Raw genomic sequence first — 17,893 nt, 5'->3', positions numbered from 1 at the left:
CCACCCGGCCCGGCTACGCGCCCTTCAACCGACCCTGACACGCGTCCCATACAGCTCACACACAGCTATGGGACAGCGTCCCTAAAAATATGGGCCTGACCTCCAGAGGGGCCCAGGACTGACATGTATATAAGGGGAAGAATGGCTCTTCCCCCGAGGTACGTCACATCCCTACACCACCCTCATTTCGCTTGCACATATTCTGACAAGAGCGTCGGAGTGTCTTTGCAGGTGGCACCCTCCCTCTTCTCTCACACGACGTGCTCGGGACCTCGCTAGCCCCGGACTGGAAGACCGTGACCAGACGAGCCCTTTCCTTCACCCTGGGTCCTGACCCGAACCGTCCGGTAACCGACCTACCGAACATTGGCGCCGTCTGTGGGGATCGTCCATGGACTTCGTACTAGTCCAGACTGGGACCGGCAGCGAGGCCGCGCCTCCCGTGCTTGGGGGAGGCGCCGTTTCGATAGAAACCCGACAACAGCAGAGGTCGCCTCCGAGGGATGCGACGCAGACTCACGAAAGACGCCCCTTCGGAGGAACTGGCGACAACCACGCCAGGATAATGCAAGAGTTGCGCCATAGGATGCAAGACTTAGAACGCCGGCTAGCCGAAAGAGAACGCGACCAACGCACCCCGGAGCGAAGCCCCACCCGTTCCCGTTCAAGGAGTAGCTCGAGGCGCTCACCCAGCCCCCAATACGAGTCGGAGAGCACGGGGGGACGGGGACGAGCCAGAAGAAGAAGTCGAGACCCCATCATTTACGCCCGATACGAGAGACGGCGTGCTTCGAACAGAGGCGAAGAGGACGGCCGTCGGGAGAATGACGAGCCGGGGAGAACTACCCGGGGACCAGTGATAATTGGAGCGACCCCTTTCCACCGTTCCGTACTCGAGGTCCGGCTGCCGAAACACTTCGACAAGCCAACAGACATGAAGTATGATGGAACACAAGATCCCCTGGAACACTTGACGGCCTTTGAGGCCAGAATGAACCTGGAAGGGGTAGGAGACGAGGTCAGATGTCGCGCCTTCCCGGTCACCTTGGCGGGCCTGGCGATACGGTGGTTCAACAACCTCCCGCAGGGCTCGGTGACTCAATTCTCCGACATCAGCCACGCCTTCTTGGCTCAATTCACGACCAGGATTGTCAAAGCCAAACACCTAATCAATTTGCTAGGGGTGACACAAAGACCCGGAGAGCCGACCAGGAAATACCTGGACCGTTTCAATGACGAGTGCCTGGAAATTGACGGTCTAACGGACTCGGTGGCAAGTCTATGCTTGACGAACGGGCTCTCGAATGAGGACTTCAGGAAACACCTTACCACAAAGCCCGTTTGGACAATGCAAGAGATCCAGTGCGTGGCCAAAGAATACATCAATGACGAAGAAGTCAGCCGGGTCGTGGCTGCCAATAAGCGGCAGCCCGCCTACAACCAAGCCCGGCACTATGAAGGCAGAGAAAGACCAAAGGAACACGCCAGGGATGGCGGTCCGGGTAAAACACCCAAACCGTTCCCCCGAGTTGGGAAGTTCACCAATTATACCCCCCTCACAGCACCAATCACCGAAGTTTACCAATAGATAGCAGAAAAGGGGATACTGTCAAAGCCCCGACCTCTGAAAGACAGGACGGGAGGAAACAAGAACCTCTACTGCGAGTACCACAAGGGTTACGGACACAAGACCCAAGACTGCTTCGACCTAAAAGACGCCCTGGAGCAAGCTATCAGGGATGGGAAACTTGCCGACTTCTCCCACCTTATACGGGAACCAAGGAGACGTAACCGGGACCACGATAGCGAAGATAGATCCCGGCCAACAAGGCGACGGCAGGAACCAGAGGGTGACGACCACGGCCTTACGGTGGTAAACGTGGTAACGGCCAGGAATACCGCCCCAAGGTCAAAGTCAGCACAGAAAAAAGACGCCAAGGTCCTAGTGGTCTCCACCTCGACAGGTAGAAGTTTCCGAGGTATCCCACCCATCTCCTTCGGCCCAGAGGACCAATGGTTTGACGAGGCACCAGAAAGTCTGCCCATGGTCATCACGGCCAGGGTCGGAACGGGCCTCGTCAAACGAATCCTGGTAGATACGGGGGCAGACTCAAACATCATGTTTCGAAACGTTTTCGATGCCCTGGGACTAAGGGACGCCGACCTGACGACCCACCAGCACGGTGTGGTAGGGTTGGGGGACCACTTCATCAAGCCGGATGGAATCATCTCACTCCCAACCTCTGTGGGACAGGGGCAAAAGCGACGAACAGTCATGGCGGACTTCGTAATATTACGAGACTCCACGGCTTATAACATCATCCTGGGGAGAAAAACCATTAACGACCTGGGGGCCGCCATTAGCACAAAGCTGCTGGTGATGAAGTTTGTCACTGATGACGGATCCATAGGATCCATCAAAGGCGACTTGGAAACGGCAGTCGCTTGCGACCACGCCAGCCTCTCTCTCAGGAAAAAATCCAAAGAAGCGTCTGGGGTCTTCCTGGCTGACCTAGACGCCAGAATAGACGACAAACCTAGACCAGAGCCAGAAGGGGACTTGGAAAAGTTCAGGGTCGGCGAGGAGGACGATAAATTCACATTGATAAACAGGAACCTCCCCCACAAAATGAAGGAGCCATTGATGGAAATGATCAGGGCTAATGCCGACCTCTTTGCCTGGACGCCTGCCGATATGCCCGGGATAGATCCCCAGCTCATATCGCATCATCTGGCCGTCAAGGCGGGAACCAAGCCAGTGGCCCAGAGGAGGAGAAAAATGTCGCAAGAAAGAGCAGAAGAGGTAGCCAGGCAAACGGCCAGCCTCCTAGAAGCAGGATTCATCCGAGAACTGGACTACTCGACTTGGTTGTCAAACGTGGTCTTGGTCAAAAAGCACAATGGGAGGTGGAGAATGTGCGTAGACTACTCTGACCTCAACAAGGCGTGTCCCAAGGATTGCTACCCTCTACCTAACATTGACGCACTCGTTGATGCAGCGGCGGGATACCGGTATCTGAGCTTCATGGACGCCTACTCAGGATACAATCAGATACCGATGCACCGACCTGACGAAGAAAAAACGGCGTTCATAACACCAAGAGGAATCTATTGTTACAGGGTAATGCCTTTCGGTTTGAAAAACGCTGGGGCCACGTACCAAAGGCTGATGAATAAGATATTCAGTGAACTCATAGGCAAAACAGTAGAAGTCTACGTGGATGACATACTCGCGAAGACTACACGACCCAACGACCTCCTTAGCGACCTTGATGGTGTTTTTTCGTCCCTCCGGCAACACGGCATGAGGCTTAATCCGCTCAAGTGCGCGTTTGCCATGGAGGCCGGTAAGTTCTTGGGATTCATGATTACTCAAAGAGGGGTGGAAACCAACCCCGAGAAGTGTCAGGCAGTTCTCCAGATGAAGAGCCCGGGCTGTATCAAAGACATCCAACGACTTGCCGGGAGGTTAACGGCTTTGTCCCAATTCCTCGGTGCGTCAGCAGCAAGAGCCCTACCTTTCTTCAATCTAATGAAAAAAGGAATGACGTTCGAATGGACCTCAGCATGCGAGGAGGCATTCAACCACTTCAAGCAGATTTTAGTGGCACCACCAGTTCTCGGAAAACCCAGGGCCGGAGAACCGCTCTATCTCTACCTATCGGTAACCGAGGAAGAAATGGCCACGGTGCTCGTCAGAGAAGGGGAAAAGACCCAACAACCTGTTTATTTCGTTAGCAGGGTCCTCCAAGGACCAGAACTGAAATACAGCAAGCTGGAAAAACTGGCGCTGGCGCTCCTAGTCTCCTCCCGAAGGTTAAGACAATACTTCCAGAGCCATTGTATAGTCGTAAGGACGGACCAGGCGATTCGCTAAGTACTGCAAAAGCCTGACTTGGCCGGTAGGATGATGACCTGGGCCATCGAGCTCTCCCAATACGACCTACAGTATGAACCCCGACACGCGATCAAAGCTCAGGCAATGGCAGACTTTCTGGTTGAAGTGACGGGGCACCCTCCCGAGGAAACGGGCACACGGTGGAGGCTCCACGTTGACGGAGCCTCCAACCAAACGTCCGGGGGAGCAGGGGTCATCCTAGAAAGCCCAGCAGGGGTCATCTATGAACAATCGACTAAGTTCGAGTTTCCAGTGTCGAACAACCAAGCAGAATATGAAGCTCTCTTGGGCGGACTAACATTAGCTCGGGAAGTCGGAGCGACAAAGGTCGAAGTATGCAGCGACTCACAAGTTGTCACCTCGCAGGTAAACGGAAGCTACCAAGCCCGGGACCCCCTCCTGCAAAAATACTTGGAAAAGGTTAGAGAAATAACGAGTCAGTTACAGGAGGTCATCGTCCAACACGTCCCAAGAGAAAGGAACACACGGGCGGACCTCCTGTCTAAGCTGGCGAGCACAAAGCCAGGATCGGGTAACCGGTCCCTCATCCAAGGTATGGTGAAGGAACCAACGGTCGCCCTCCATTTGACGAAGTCAAACCCCTCATGGCTAGACCCCATCACCAACTTCCTGGAACTCAGCAAGTTGCCCGAAGATGAGAAAGCAGCCAAAGCCTTAAGAAGGGAGGCGGCCACATACGCAATTATACAGGGACAACTATTCAAAAAGGGACTCAGCCAGCCCCTGTTGAAGTGTTTGCACCCCGACCAGACGGACTACGTGCTTAGAGAAGTCCATGAGGGGTGTTGTGGACACCACATCGGGGGCAAAGCCCTAGCAAGGAAGCTCATCCGAGCAGGATACTATTGGCCAACAATGATGAAAGACTCAAAGGAATTTGTCAAAAAATGTATAAAGTGTCAACAAAACGCCAACTTCCACAAGGCACCGGCCTCCGAGCTAAATTCTCTGACGACTACTCGACCTTTCACACAATGGGGAGTCGACCTCCTGGGGCCTTTCCCGGTCGGCCCAGGACAAGTCAAATACCTCATTGTCGCCATCGACTACTACACCAAATGGGTGGAGGCTGAACCGCTGGCTACGATATCGTCCTCCAACTGTCGGAAGTTCATGTGGAAGCAGGTGATAACCCGTTTCGGTATCCCGGAAGTCGTTATCTCAGACAATGGGACCCAGTTCACAGACAAGAAGTTCATGGAGTTCCTCTCTGGCCTAGGGATAAAGCAAAAGTTCTCCTCGGTAGAACATCCCCAAACAAACGGGCAGGTAGAAGCCGCAAACAAAGTCGTCCTTCTTGGTCTAAAGAAGCGCCTAGACAATAAGAAAGGAAGCTGGGCTGACGAACTCTCCTCCGTCCTATGGTCTTACCGGACAACCGAGCAAAGCGCCACGGGGGAAACTCCCTTTCGCCTAACATACGGGGTCGATGCGGTGATACCAGTCGAAATCGGCGAACCGAGCCCCCGACTACTACTCGCGGGCATGAGCGAAGCGGTCGAAAAGGACCTGATTGAGGAAACAAGGGAGATGGCTCACCTAACAGAAACGGCGCTGAAACAAAGAATAGCTCTGCGTTACAACGCAAAAGTCCTCAAACGAGATTTCGAGGAAAGGGACCTCGTCCTGCGACGCAACGACATCGGCGTCCCGACCCCAGGGGAAGGCAAGCTGGCGGCAAATTGGGAAGGTCCCTACAGGGTAAGGGAGGTACTCGGCAAAGGTGCTTACAAGCTCGAAAGACTCGACGGCAAGGAAGTGCCCAGAACATGGAATGCGGGTAGCCTAAGAAGGTTCTACCCATGACCAGACGACTCGCCGACCTGAGAACCTAAAGAAATAGTAAATACCTGCTTTGTTTGCATGACAATCTACCTTTTTATCTTGTCAAATATTCGCCATATTGATTAATTTGCTTAGCTAACGATTAACTCATACTTGTCAAAAAAATTTTCGTACATGTCTACCTCTTCCCTACGTGCGCCGCACACGAGCGCGCCTTAAAACGGCAGACCGGGACTGATCACCCCGGGGGCCATCTTCGTTACGGCCAAAGCCAACTGCGACGACAACACGACCACGGCGATCCAAGCCATAACAATCATAAAACGGGAAAACGGGCGCGAGCCCCCCAAGAGAAATAACGACAACAAATATAGTAAACGGCAACCCGGCCAAACGACCAAGTAAGCATAACTTATAAAGAGTCAAAACAAAAAACGAGCAATAAGTTGTTCAGCAAACGCGTTACAAAATATCCTAAGTTACAAGACCTTACTTCCTCGGCATGTCAGCAATCTTTCCGTCCTGGATAGTCTTGAAAACGCCAATTGACGATGTGTCGAAATCAGGAGCTGCGGTCCTCAGCTGAGCCTTCAGGGCATCTTCGGTCATCGAGATGGCATTCTTCCCTTGCTCCTTGGTCACCTTAAGCTTCTTCTTAAGCTCAGCGGCTTCAGCTTTAGCGGTTTTCGCCTCCGAGATGGCCTGCTCCCGCTCTTTTTCCAAGGCGACAACCCGACCCTGAGCGGCGTTCAGCTGACCCTCCAATGTCATCTCACGCTCAAGAAGCCGGGCCACGGTCTCATCGGACGCCTTCAACCTCTCCGCAACAAACGACGATTTCTCCTCAGCAGCGCTAAGCTTTCCCCCCATCTCGGACAGCTGACCCTGGAGAAGTTCAACTTGAGCCTTGAAGTCATTGTTCGCCTTAACAGAGGACTCAAGCTTCCTTCGGAGCGCCTCCATCCCCGATAACTCAAATTCAGCCTTCTGAGCTATCACGACCCCACGAAGCAAGGTGCGATACATCCACCTCGCCTGCCCGGACAGTTCGGTCTCGTGAAAATGCTCCTCTGTCCCGGGCAACAACTGGGTATCAATAAATTTGGTAGCATCAAAGTTTCTTTCCATTATGGTAAGGGCCCCTTCCGGGCTGGAAGACATCTTTCGCTTCTTAGGAGTATGGATGAGCTCCACGTCACTATCCGGATGGGGGGTGAGAGACGTGTGTCCTTCAGCGGGCCCTTCCTCACGGGTAGGGGAAGCCTGGCCCCCTGCAACCTGTTTCCCCGACACATCGGCACCCTGGGGAGAAGGCACAGCCTGATTCTCCTTCTCCCCAGAAGGACCCTCCGACTTACCAGCATCCTTCTCTTCGGCATTCTCGTCGTCACTGGCTTCAAAAAAGGTCTTCATCAGATTCTCAAGACCGGTCACGGTGGCAGACATTTCCACTGCAACGAACAACAGGCACGTTAGTCGTTAGATCGGGAAAAGAAAAACAACAATAAAGAAACGTAGGCAAACAAAGAAGACAACTCACGAATATAGCTCCTGGCGGCCTCCCGTTCACCCATAAGAAGATGAGGGTTCACGGGGTTCTTTTCAAAAATGGCAAAAAGTACGTCAGCTATTTGCTTATCTACAGCCGACAACCTCTTGTACGTCACCTTGATGAAAGGATTCGACCCCGCACCAAAACTCCAATAAGTCTGGATAAGGTGCTCCCCCTCTAATGACAACCAAAAGGGGTGACGACCTTTGACAGGACGAAACTTGAAGTACTTATCTTTAAAACCATGGTAGGAGTCCTCAAAAAGGCCAAAAATTCTCCTACCCTGGGCGGAACGGAAAGAAAGAAACCCTTTTCTCGCCTTCCCCTGTTTGGAAGGGTTGGTAAGGTTGAAGTAGAAGAGGAAAACGTCCACCGACACCGGCAGCTCCAGGTGCTCGCAAACCATTTCAAAACAGCGGATCGAAGCCCAACTGTTCGGATGAAGCTGAGAAGGGGGGACGGATATCCAGTTCAGCAGCGCCATTTGAAAGTCGGAGAACGGTATCCGAACGCCAACTTGTGTGAACATGGACTTGTAAAACCAGATCCAATCGGGGACACGAGGGGAGTGGAAGTTGAGCTCATAAATACGCTCATGGGGGGCAGGGACGATGGCCTCGTAGTTGGCCTCCTCGTCAGTCCCCCCGCACAAGTAGCCGGCTTGCTGGAACTCGGTCAACTCCTCCAAGTCCATTTGGTTGGGTGAGCTCCTTATATCGTCGGTCACCCAGGCGTACGGGTCGTAGGCCGCGCCAGTTCCAGAAGACCGGGAAACGATGCGAGGCATACCTACATCGGGGTACCACTCCGTTAGACTATGAGGTCGGGAGTCCATAGAAACCCAGAAACTACGCCTTTTCAAACTTAGATCATGGCCAAGAACAGTTAAAAACTACGCCTATCACACAAATCACCTAAAACCTACCCAGGAATGGTACCCCTCCCCTAGTTCGTCTACCCCACCAGTGAAAGGCCATTTAGCAAAAGTAAACCAAAACATACAAACAATAACTACCGCAACAGTGAGGCATAATATAAACATAGGGGGAGAAGGATCAAGAAATTACCTGAAATGGAGTATGAAACTAGAATGTAAAAGAGAGGCACAAGTTGGTTCGAATAGAGAATTTTTGGATGTCAGGGAGAAAAGAAGATGAAAATAGCAAAGTGGGAGGAAGAGAAAAGAAAACTATTTAAAAACCACCATGATAAGCGCGAAAAAAGGCAAGGGCAAAATGGTCTTTGCGCACGGGGTTTTTTCAAATCATTACGAGCATTTAATGCTCAGCGCGAAGAACGAAGTGACGAACGAACGCCTCAGCAGACCAAGAGACACGCACACCAGAGACGCGTCTCTCCCACAGTCAGCCGACTCGACGACAACGCACGAGTAAGGAAATCACGCGCCACCGATCGTCCTCGCGACCATCACTGGCGCGTCGGGGGCACTGTTACGGCCCAGCCCAGGACTCCTGCGGGTCAACCCGACCCGAGCTCCACCCGGCCCGGCTACGCGCCCTTCAACCGACCCTGACACGCGTCCCATACAGCTCACACACAGCTATGGGACAGCGTCCCTGAAATATGGGTCTGACCTCCAGAGGGGCCCAGGACTGACATGTATATAAGGGGAAGAATGGCTCTTCCCCCGAGGTACGTCACATCCCTACACCACCCTCATTTCGCCTGCACATATTCTGACAAGAGCGTCGGAGTGTCTTTGCAGGTGGCACCCTCCCTCTTCTCTCACACGACGTGCTCGGGACCTCGCCAGCCCCGGACTGGAAGACCGTGACCAGACGAGCCCTTTCCTTCACCCTGGGTCCTGACCCGAACCGTCCGGTAACCGACCTACCGAACACCATTAAACCAAAGAAGTATTTTATCTTATATATTGGTGTTTAGTTAATTCAAGTGATTCAATACTTATTATTTATAAAGAAACTCAAATTTATTGAACAAATAAAAAATGATAATGGAAAAAATTGTATATCTTTGTTGTAAAATAAGAGATATATATAAGATAAAGATGTATAAATAGAAGACTCTAGTATTAAAATAATTAGCTCAATAATAATTTATAGATATATAATAATATTATATGTTGTAATGTATATATATATACAAAGATAGAAAGGAGTATAAAAAGTAAAGAGAGAGAGAATTGCATAAATATATATATATAAAGATAGAAAGGAGTATGAAAAGTAGAGAGAGATAATACCATTTGCTTTTATTATTGCTATGTGTATAAAGGGAGAGAGAATAATATTCAGTTGTTGTTGTGTGTCTTTCTCTGAGGCAAAAGCCTCTATTTATAAGCGTATGTGATGGAAGATTGTCAAATTACATTAAATACTATTCTTCTTCAATACTTGAGCCATTGTGGGGAAATGGTCATCCACCTAGGCTTCCTTATCGTAACACTCCCCCTTGGATGACCATTTAGGATTATTGCCTCGTTAAAACCTTACTAAAGAAAAACCCAGTAGGAAAAAACCTTAGTGAAGGAAAAAGAGTATAATATCCTTTAGTGATGGGAACTGCCTCGTTAAAAACCTTGTCAAGAAAAACCCAATGGGAAAAAAACTTGACCAAGGGAAAAAGAGTACAGTCTCCCCCTCTTGTCGACATCAGTTGATGTCTCGAAATCGGCGCATCCCAATCTCATGTACCAATCTTTCTAAGGAGGATTTTGGGAGTGACTTTGTGAATAAATCTGCCAGATTGTCACTTGAACGGATCTGTTGGACATCAATTGTCCCTTGATTTTGAAGGTCATGAGTGAAGAAGAATTTGGGAGAAATATGCTTTGTTCTATCACCTTTGATGTATCCACGCTTAAGTTGAGCAATGCATGCTGTATTATCTTCAAACAGGACAGTTGGAGCTATCTTATGATCAATTAGTCCACATGATGACAGAATATATTGAATCAGACTCCTCAGCCAAAAACACTCGCGACTAGCTTCATGAATCGCTAGTATTTCAGCATGATTAGAGGAGGTTGCTGCTATCGTCTGTTTCGTGGACCTCCATGATATAGCTATACCACCATATGTGAATAGGTATCCTATTTGAGATCTCCCTTTATGTGGATCAGACATGTATCCGGCATCTGCATAGCCAATTAGTTGTGACTTGGATCCATAGGGATAAAACAATCCCATATCAACCGTTCCATGAAGATATCGAAAAATTTGTTTGATTCCACTCCAATGTCTTCTGGTTGGAGAGGAACTATACCTTGCTAGTAAATTCACCGCGAATGATATGTCAAGTCGCGTATTATTAGCAAGATACATTAGTGCTCCAATGGCACTAAGATATGGTACTTCAGGACCAAGGATATCTTCATTTTCTTCTTTAGGACGGAATTGATCCTTTTTCACATCCAAAGATCTTACGATCATTGGGGTACTTAATGGATGTGGCTTATCCATATAAAATCTTTTCAAGATCTTTTCTGTGTATGTTGTTTGATGAATAAAGATCCCACCTTTTATATGCTCGATCTGTAGGCCGAGACAAAATTTAGTCTTTCCAAGATCTTTCATCTTAAACTCTTCTTTTAGAGTTTTTATAATTGTTGGAATCTCTTCAGGAGTCCCAATAATATTTAAATCATCAATGTACACAGCAATTATAATGAACCCAGATGTAGTTTTCTTTATGAAAACACATGGGCAGATATCATCATTCTTGAATCCGTTTTTGGCCAGATACTCAGTAAGACGATTATACCACATTCGTCCAGATTGCTTTAGACCATATAAAGATCTTTGCAATTTGACTGAGTACAACTCTTGCGAATATTCATTGGATGGTTTAGATATCTTTAGTCCTTCAGGGACTTTCATATAGATATCCCGATCTAATGAGCCGTACAAATAGGCTGTTACCACATCCATTAAATGTATATGCAGTTTATGATATGCAGATAAACTGACCAAATAACGTAATGTTATCGCATCCACTACGGGGGAATACGTTTCTTCATAATCTATACCGGGCCTTTGTGAAAAACCTTGTGCCACAAGTCGGGCTTTGTAGCGCACAACTTCATTTTTCTCATTTCGTTTTCTCACAAATACCCACTTATATCCAACAGATTTTACATCTTCAGGTGTACGGACTACAGGTCCAAAGACTTCACGTTTTGCTAGTGAGTCTAATTCAGTCTTCATGACTTCTTTCCATTTTGGCCAATCATTCCTTTATCGACATTCTTCGACTGATCTTGGCTCAAGATCCTTACTTTCATGCATGATATCTAATGCCACATTATATGCAAATATTTCATTGACAATTGTCTTATTTCGGTTCCATTTTGCTCCTGTAAAGACATAATTTATCGAGATCTCGTCATTTTCACAATTTTCAGGTACCTGAACGTCTTCTGGCGTTATATCAGAATTTTGGACAACTGCAGGTGTCTCTACTATGTCTTTTTCAATAGGAATATTATTTATCTCTTTTCTCTTTCGAGGATTTTTGTCTTTGGAACCGACAGGCCTGCCACGCTTCTGGCGTGAATTTGCTTCAGTGGCTACTTGTCCAACTGGGACATCAATTCGAATTGGGGCATTTTTCGCTGGTATATAAGATTTAGTTATCCTCTTTGTATCGAAAAATGCATCAGGCAATTCATTTGCTATTCTTTGCAAATGTATAATCTTTTGAACTTCCAGTTCACATTGCCCTGATCGAGGATCTAAATGCATCAACGATGATGCATTCCAATTAAGTTCCTTTTCAGGAAGCTTATTCTCTCCCCCTAACGTTGGAAATTTTGATTCATCAAAATGACAATCCGCAAACCGGGCTTTAAACACATCACCAGTTTGTATCTCAAGATACCTCACTATAGAGGGAGAATCATATCCAACATATATCCCCAATTTTCTTTGGGGTCCCATTTTGGTGCGATTAGGTGGTGCAATGGGAACATATATCGCACACCCAAATATTCTTAAATGGGAGACATTTGGCTGCTGGCCAAAAGCTAATTGCATAGGAAAGAACTGATGGTAACTCGTTGGCCTCAAACGAACAAGTGCTGCGGCATGTAAAATAGCATGCCCCCAAACTGAGGTTGGGAGATTTGTTCTCATAAGCAAGGGTCTAGCAATTAATTGGAGGCGTTTAATAAGTGATTCTGCTAACCCATTTTGTGTGTGAACATAAGCTACTGGATGTTCAACACTTATTCCATTAGCCATACAATAAGCATCAAAAGCTTGGGAAGTAAATTCACCAGCATTATCAAGACGAATTGCTTTGATTGGATTTTCTGGAAATTGTGCTTTTAATCGAATAATTTGAGCCAATAATCTCGCAAACGCCAGGTTGCGAGAAGATAATAAGCACACATGTGACCATCTCGAAGATGCGTCTATCAGGACCATAAAATATCTAAAAGATCCACATGGTGGATGAATAGGTCCACATATATCACCTTGAATCCTTTCTAAGAATTCAGGGGACTCAAATCCAATCTTTACTGGTGATGGCCTTAAAATTAACTTTCCCTGAGAACATGCAGCACAACAAAATTCACTAGTTTTAAGAATCTTCTGGTTCTTTAGTGAATGTCCATGAGAGTTTTCAATAATTCTCCTCATCATGGTTGTTCCCGGATGACCCAATCTATCATGCCAAGTTATGAATTCATTTGGGCTAGTAAACTTCTGGTTTACAATGGCATGTGATTCAATTGCACTAATCTTGGTATAATACAACCCACATGAAAGTGAGGGTAATTTTTCTAATATAACTTTCTTATTTGAATCATGAGTTGTGATACATAAGTACTCATGATTTCCCTCATTCATAGTCTCAATATGATATCCATTTCGGCGAATATCTTTAAAGCTAAACAAGTTTCTTCGAGACTTGGTAGACAACAGTGCATTATTTATTATAAATTTTGTTCCTCCAGGAAACAAAATTATAGCTCTTCCGGAGCCTTCTATCACATTGCCTGAGCCAATAATAGTATTAACATATTCCTCTTTTGGTACAAGATGGGTAAAATATATATCACTTTTGAGAATAGTGTGCGAGCTTACACTATCCGCAAGGCATACATCTTCATTACATATCCTTGCCATTCTCTTCAAAAATAAATAATAATAAAATGAGTAGTATGCACAGTTAAATTGAATACTTGATCAGAATTATTTTTCTAAGAAACACTGTACATAAAATAATGTCATATACTAAAATTTTATTTTAAAATTTGACACATTTAATAATTTCAAAATTTATAAACATTAATATTTCATTATTTATGTACATCACATTTGAAACTTAAATACATAGAAAATAAAACTTAACAATAAGTTCTTTACATTATTTATTTACATATATACTTCACAGTCCCACATATTAAACTATTCCATCATTGATCAAATGACCAATATTTCCTTCAGTATCCTCAAAGAAATCAGATACATCATAATGAGTGGTGGAGTTCTCAACATCATTTGAGACAAAATTTGTTTCCTTTCCTTTGTCGTCCTTTTTCAAAGATGCCTGGTAAAGATCGACTAGGTGCCTTGGGGTACGACAGGTACGTGACCAATGGCCCTTTCCACCACAACGGAAACACTTATCCTCTGTTGATTTATTCTGCCTGATATTCCTTTCTCTATCCCACTTCTGGAGAGATCCTCTCTTTTGAATATAATTCTTTTTCCTTCCATAATTTTTCTTATTATTAAAACCTTGCCATTTACCTCTTCTGGGGTAATTTGCCACATTTACTTCAGGAAATGGGACAGCGCCAGCTGGGCGCGCTTCATGATTTTTCAATAACAACTCATTGTTGCGTTCAGCAACAAGAAGGCAAGAAATTAACTCAGAATATTTTTTAAACGCTTTCTCTCGATACTGCTGCTGCAGGAGCACATTCGAGACATGGAAGGTTGAGAAAGTTTTCTCCAACATATCATGATCAGTTATTTTTTCCCCACACAATTTCATTCGTGAGGTGATTCGAAACATTGCAGAATTATATTCATTTATAGATTTAAAATCTTGTAAACGCAAATGCGTCCATTCATATCGGGCTTGAGGAAGTATCACCGTTTTCTGATGATTATACCTTTCTTCAAGGTCTTTCCAAAGATCTGCAGGATCTTTTAATGTAAGATATTCATTTTTCAATCCTTCGTCAAGATGACGACGAAGAAAAATCATGGCTTTAGCTTTATCCTTCTGGGATGCATTATTTTCAGCCTTAATGGTATCTCCAAGATCCATTGAATCAAGATGGATTTCAGCATCTAATATCTATGATAAATAATTGTTTCCAGATATATCAAGAGCATTAAATTCAAGATGAGAGAGTTTCGACATAATGAAAAATTTGTTACCTGAGTCTTCCTAAAAATTTGATCAGAGTCTCGTGCTGATAACGTGTTGTAAAATAAGAGATATATATAAGATAAAGATGTATAAATAGAAGACTCTAGTATTAAAATAATTAGCTCAATAATAATTTATAGATATATAATAATATTATATGTTGTAATGTATATATATATATACAAAGATAGAAAGGAGTATAAAAAGTAAAGAGAGAGAGAATTGCATAAATATATATATAAAGATAGAAAGGAGTATGAAATGTAGAGAGAGAGATAATAGCATTTGTTTTTATTATTGCTATGTGTATAAAGGGAGAGAGAATAATATTCAGTTGTTGTTGTGTGTCTTTCTCTGAGGCAAAAGCCTCTATTTATAAGCGTATGTGATGGAAGATTGTCAAATTACATGAAATACTATTCTTCTTCAATACTTGAGCCATTGTGGGAAAATGGTCATCCACCTAGGCTTCCTTATCGTAACAATCTTTACTTTCGAACTTATTATTTAGTATTTGATTTTCTTATATGTTTATTCGAGTATATAGGGGTATTTGACTCTTGTCCCTCTCCAAATTAGGGGTGTACATGATCCGATCCGACCGAAAGATCCGATTCAGACCCAAATATTTTGAGGTTAATTTGGTGTGATTTTATTGGGTCTAAAATCGGATAAAAGTCTTAAAAATAGACCCAGTTATTATTTAAGGTCGGATCTAGGTCAAGACAAATTTGGTTTCACCCGACCCATGTGTATTCTAAGGGACTAAAAAAGGTATATATGTTTTAAATTAATTTCAATATTATGTTATATTAATTATAAACTTATTGTTTTATTTTTAATCACATTTGTTGAATTAGGAAATAGATCAAAGAAGCATGAAATTAACATTTATGGACAAATTCAAATTCAAGTATGGTTATCAACTTCTCTGTAACAAGTATTTTTTTTTCTTTTTTATAAATGAGTGCATCATAATTTTTTGACATAAAATTTATCAAGACCCAGATTTCACCAGGTCGAGACCCGCTTTTAGTGTGACCCGAAAGTAGTGTGATTTCACTAGGTGTAGGATCAAGTAAATATCTCAAAAATAGACCCGATCATTATTTAAGATTGAATCCGAATCAAGACAAATCCAATTTTACCTGATCCATATACACCCCTACTCCAAATATTTCATAAGAGTAATTTTTAATTTTATTTTTTTTCTTTTAACTAAGAAAGAGAAAACTTTATATCTGCAACTCAAGTTAAATTAACTAGAGAGTCTAGCTAATGTAATTTAAATAATGATGTTTTATGCCAAAGATACAAGCTAAGTAAAGAAAACTAGTTTATCATTAATTTTAAATTTTAAGATTCCAATATATCATAATATTAAGAAAGTGATTCTTATTTGTGAAGGAAACCATTGTTGGCACAAATTTCAGGTTGTATGGTTTCTTAGGTTCGTATAATTGGGCCACCGAATATGAAAATCACATGTCAGTTCCTGGCTTTTTGTATTTTATTTGGGAACTATTCTTGTTTCATGGTTATACAAGAACCAGCCCACGATTAATGGTATTCAACTCAAGCTGAATTTGCAGCATAAGTCTAGCATAGATGACATATTTATATGCCTCTTTAATACTTAATTCGGGTTTAAATTTCAGCTAAAGTTGGATGTAGTTTACTTCTCTCTCTAATAGTTTTGACTAATTATTAATTTTTATAGAAATAGAATTAAAACTATTAGAAATTTTGGGTCTCTCTCTTCATGAAATGACTAAAAAATATATATGAAAAATAAAATATTAAAAATAATTAAATAAATTTATGAATTTCGGGAATTAGAGGAGATGGGGTGGGAATCTCCGCTCGGGTCCCACGCCTGTTTCGGCAAAATTTTTTTCCGTCCTATTTCCATAAAAAAAATTCTCCACAGTCAGATCTCCATTCGAAATAATCTCCACAGAAATTCCACGTCTAAAGAAATTTTGCCATCTCTACTTAAAACCCTTAATCCTAAAGCTCACCCTCCCAAGGTAGTCGCCATCCTCTCTCTTCATCCAATATTCCTACAATTTTAATTAATAAGAGAACCTCTTAACTTTTCTGCTGCTTCTTTTTCCTGGTCTCCATTATCAATGGCACCATCATGAAAGCAACACCCACCGCCGTAACAAGCTTTGCCCTTTCCTCCACTAATTCCAAGACATAAACTTACTATCTCCTCCTCACATGACCCAATAACTCATTTAGATTAAGATCTTTTAAAGTAAAAAAATTGATAAAGTAATAAAACATACATTTCATAAAAATTACAAAATCAATAATAATTAACTTTTTACTTTATCACTTTACCAACTTCCTCATTTTAGAATATTCAAATTCAACCCATTCACCGTGCCCCATCCTCCAAAACTCGTTTTCCCCTTCCCTACTGCCACAGCCACGAGTTATCTTGCGTACTAAGAAAGCTATAGCTGACAAGCATAAGCTAACAAAAGTAGGAATAAAGGACTAAATATACAAAACAACAAGCTCCTAACTTAACCCCCGAAGTCAAGACTGGCCAGAGAATATTTACACATATATATACATAACCAAAACCCAAATTTACATAAACAAAAATCTGTCTTTCCATAAGCCTCTAAGAGGCTTAAAAAGAACAAGTCATGTGGAGAGAAAACTAAGTACATATATATACATAACTATACAATAAAAAATAACCCGATAACCACTTCGTTTCAGACGTCCAGACGCCTAACGAGGTGCCTCTCGACCTGTATCTGAAAAACAAAAACATAGTATGGGGTGAGAACCAAAGGTTCTCAGCATGGTAAAGGTGCTACACATATAAGGTATAAGGTCCTGGGAATGCCAGAGGCAATCCTAGAGCGCCAACACTCAGATTATAAAGCTTAAAGTATTAAACAGAAACCATAAAAGGTGGTTTTCTAAGAGTATCTAAGCCTAACTTAACTTAATCTTGAATCTAAGACTTACCGCCTTTCCTCCATACCTCCATCTCCGACAACATATCACAGACAAATAAGTAGATAAAGGCAAGCACAAGAAAGTTACAAGTACTGCAGGTAAAAAATATATATTTAACATAGCAAGTACACTTAGGCACACCAAGTTAATGCACAAACAAGTACTTCAAGTAATATGCACATGATGCATGCCTGTCCTATGGCTGATGAGTCTCATCTGTCGGTTATCAAGCCAACCCGACAAGTCCGGTTTGCTAATTAAACCCTTGGACTGTCCCTCGT

The 17,893-nt window shown here is 44.0% G+C and overlaps 1 protein-coding gene across 1 annotated transcript; it reads left to right on the top strand.

Moving 5' to 3' along the window:
• Nucleotides 1-391: 391 nt before the first annotated feature.
• On the top strand, nucleotides 392-3,877 carry LOC140176811 (uncharacterized). Its single transcript, XM_072208363.1, has 4 exons — nucleotides 392-1,502; nucleotides 1,596-2,092; nucleotides 2,255-3,012; nucleotides 3,121-3,877. Exons 1-4 carry the CDS (start codon nucleotides 392-394, stop codon nucleotides 3,875-3,877), a joined length of 3,123 nt encoding a protein of 1,040 aa, XP_072064464.1.
• Nucleotides 3,878-17,893: the final 14,016 nt, after the last annotated feature.

This window comes from Arachis hypogaea, chromosome 12, assembly GCF_003086295.3.
Source record: "Arachis hypogaea cultivar Tifrunner chromosome 12, arahy.Tifrunner.gnm2.J5K5, whole genome shotgun sequence".
Lineage (NCBI taxonomy): Eukaryota > Viridiplantae > Streptophyta > Magnoliopsida > Fabales > Fabaceae > Arachis > Arachis hypogaea.
Note: the sequence above shows the minus strand (reverse complement) of the source record. Positions and strands in the feature narration are given on the sequence as shown.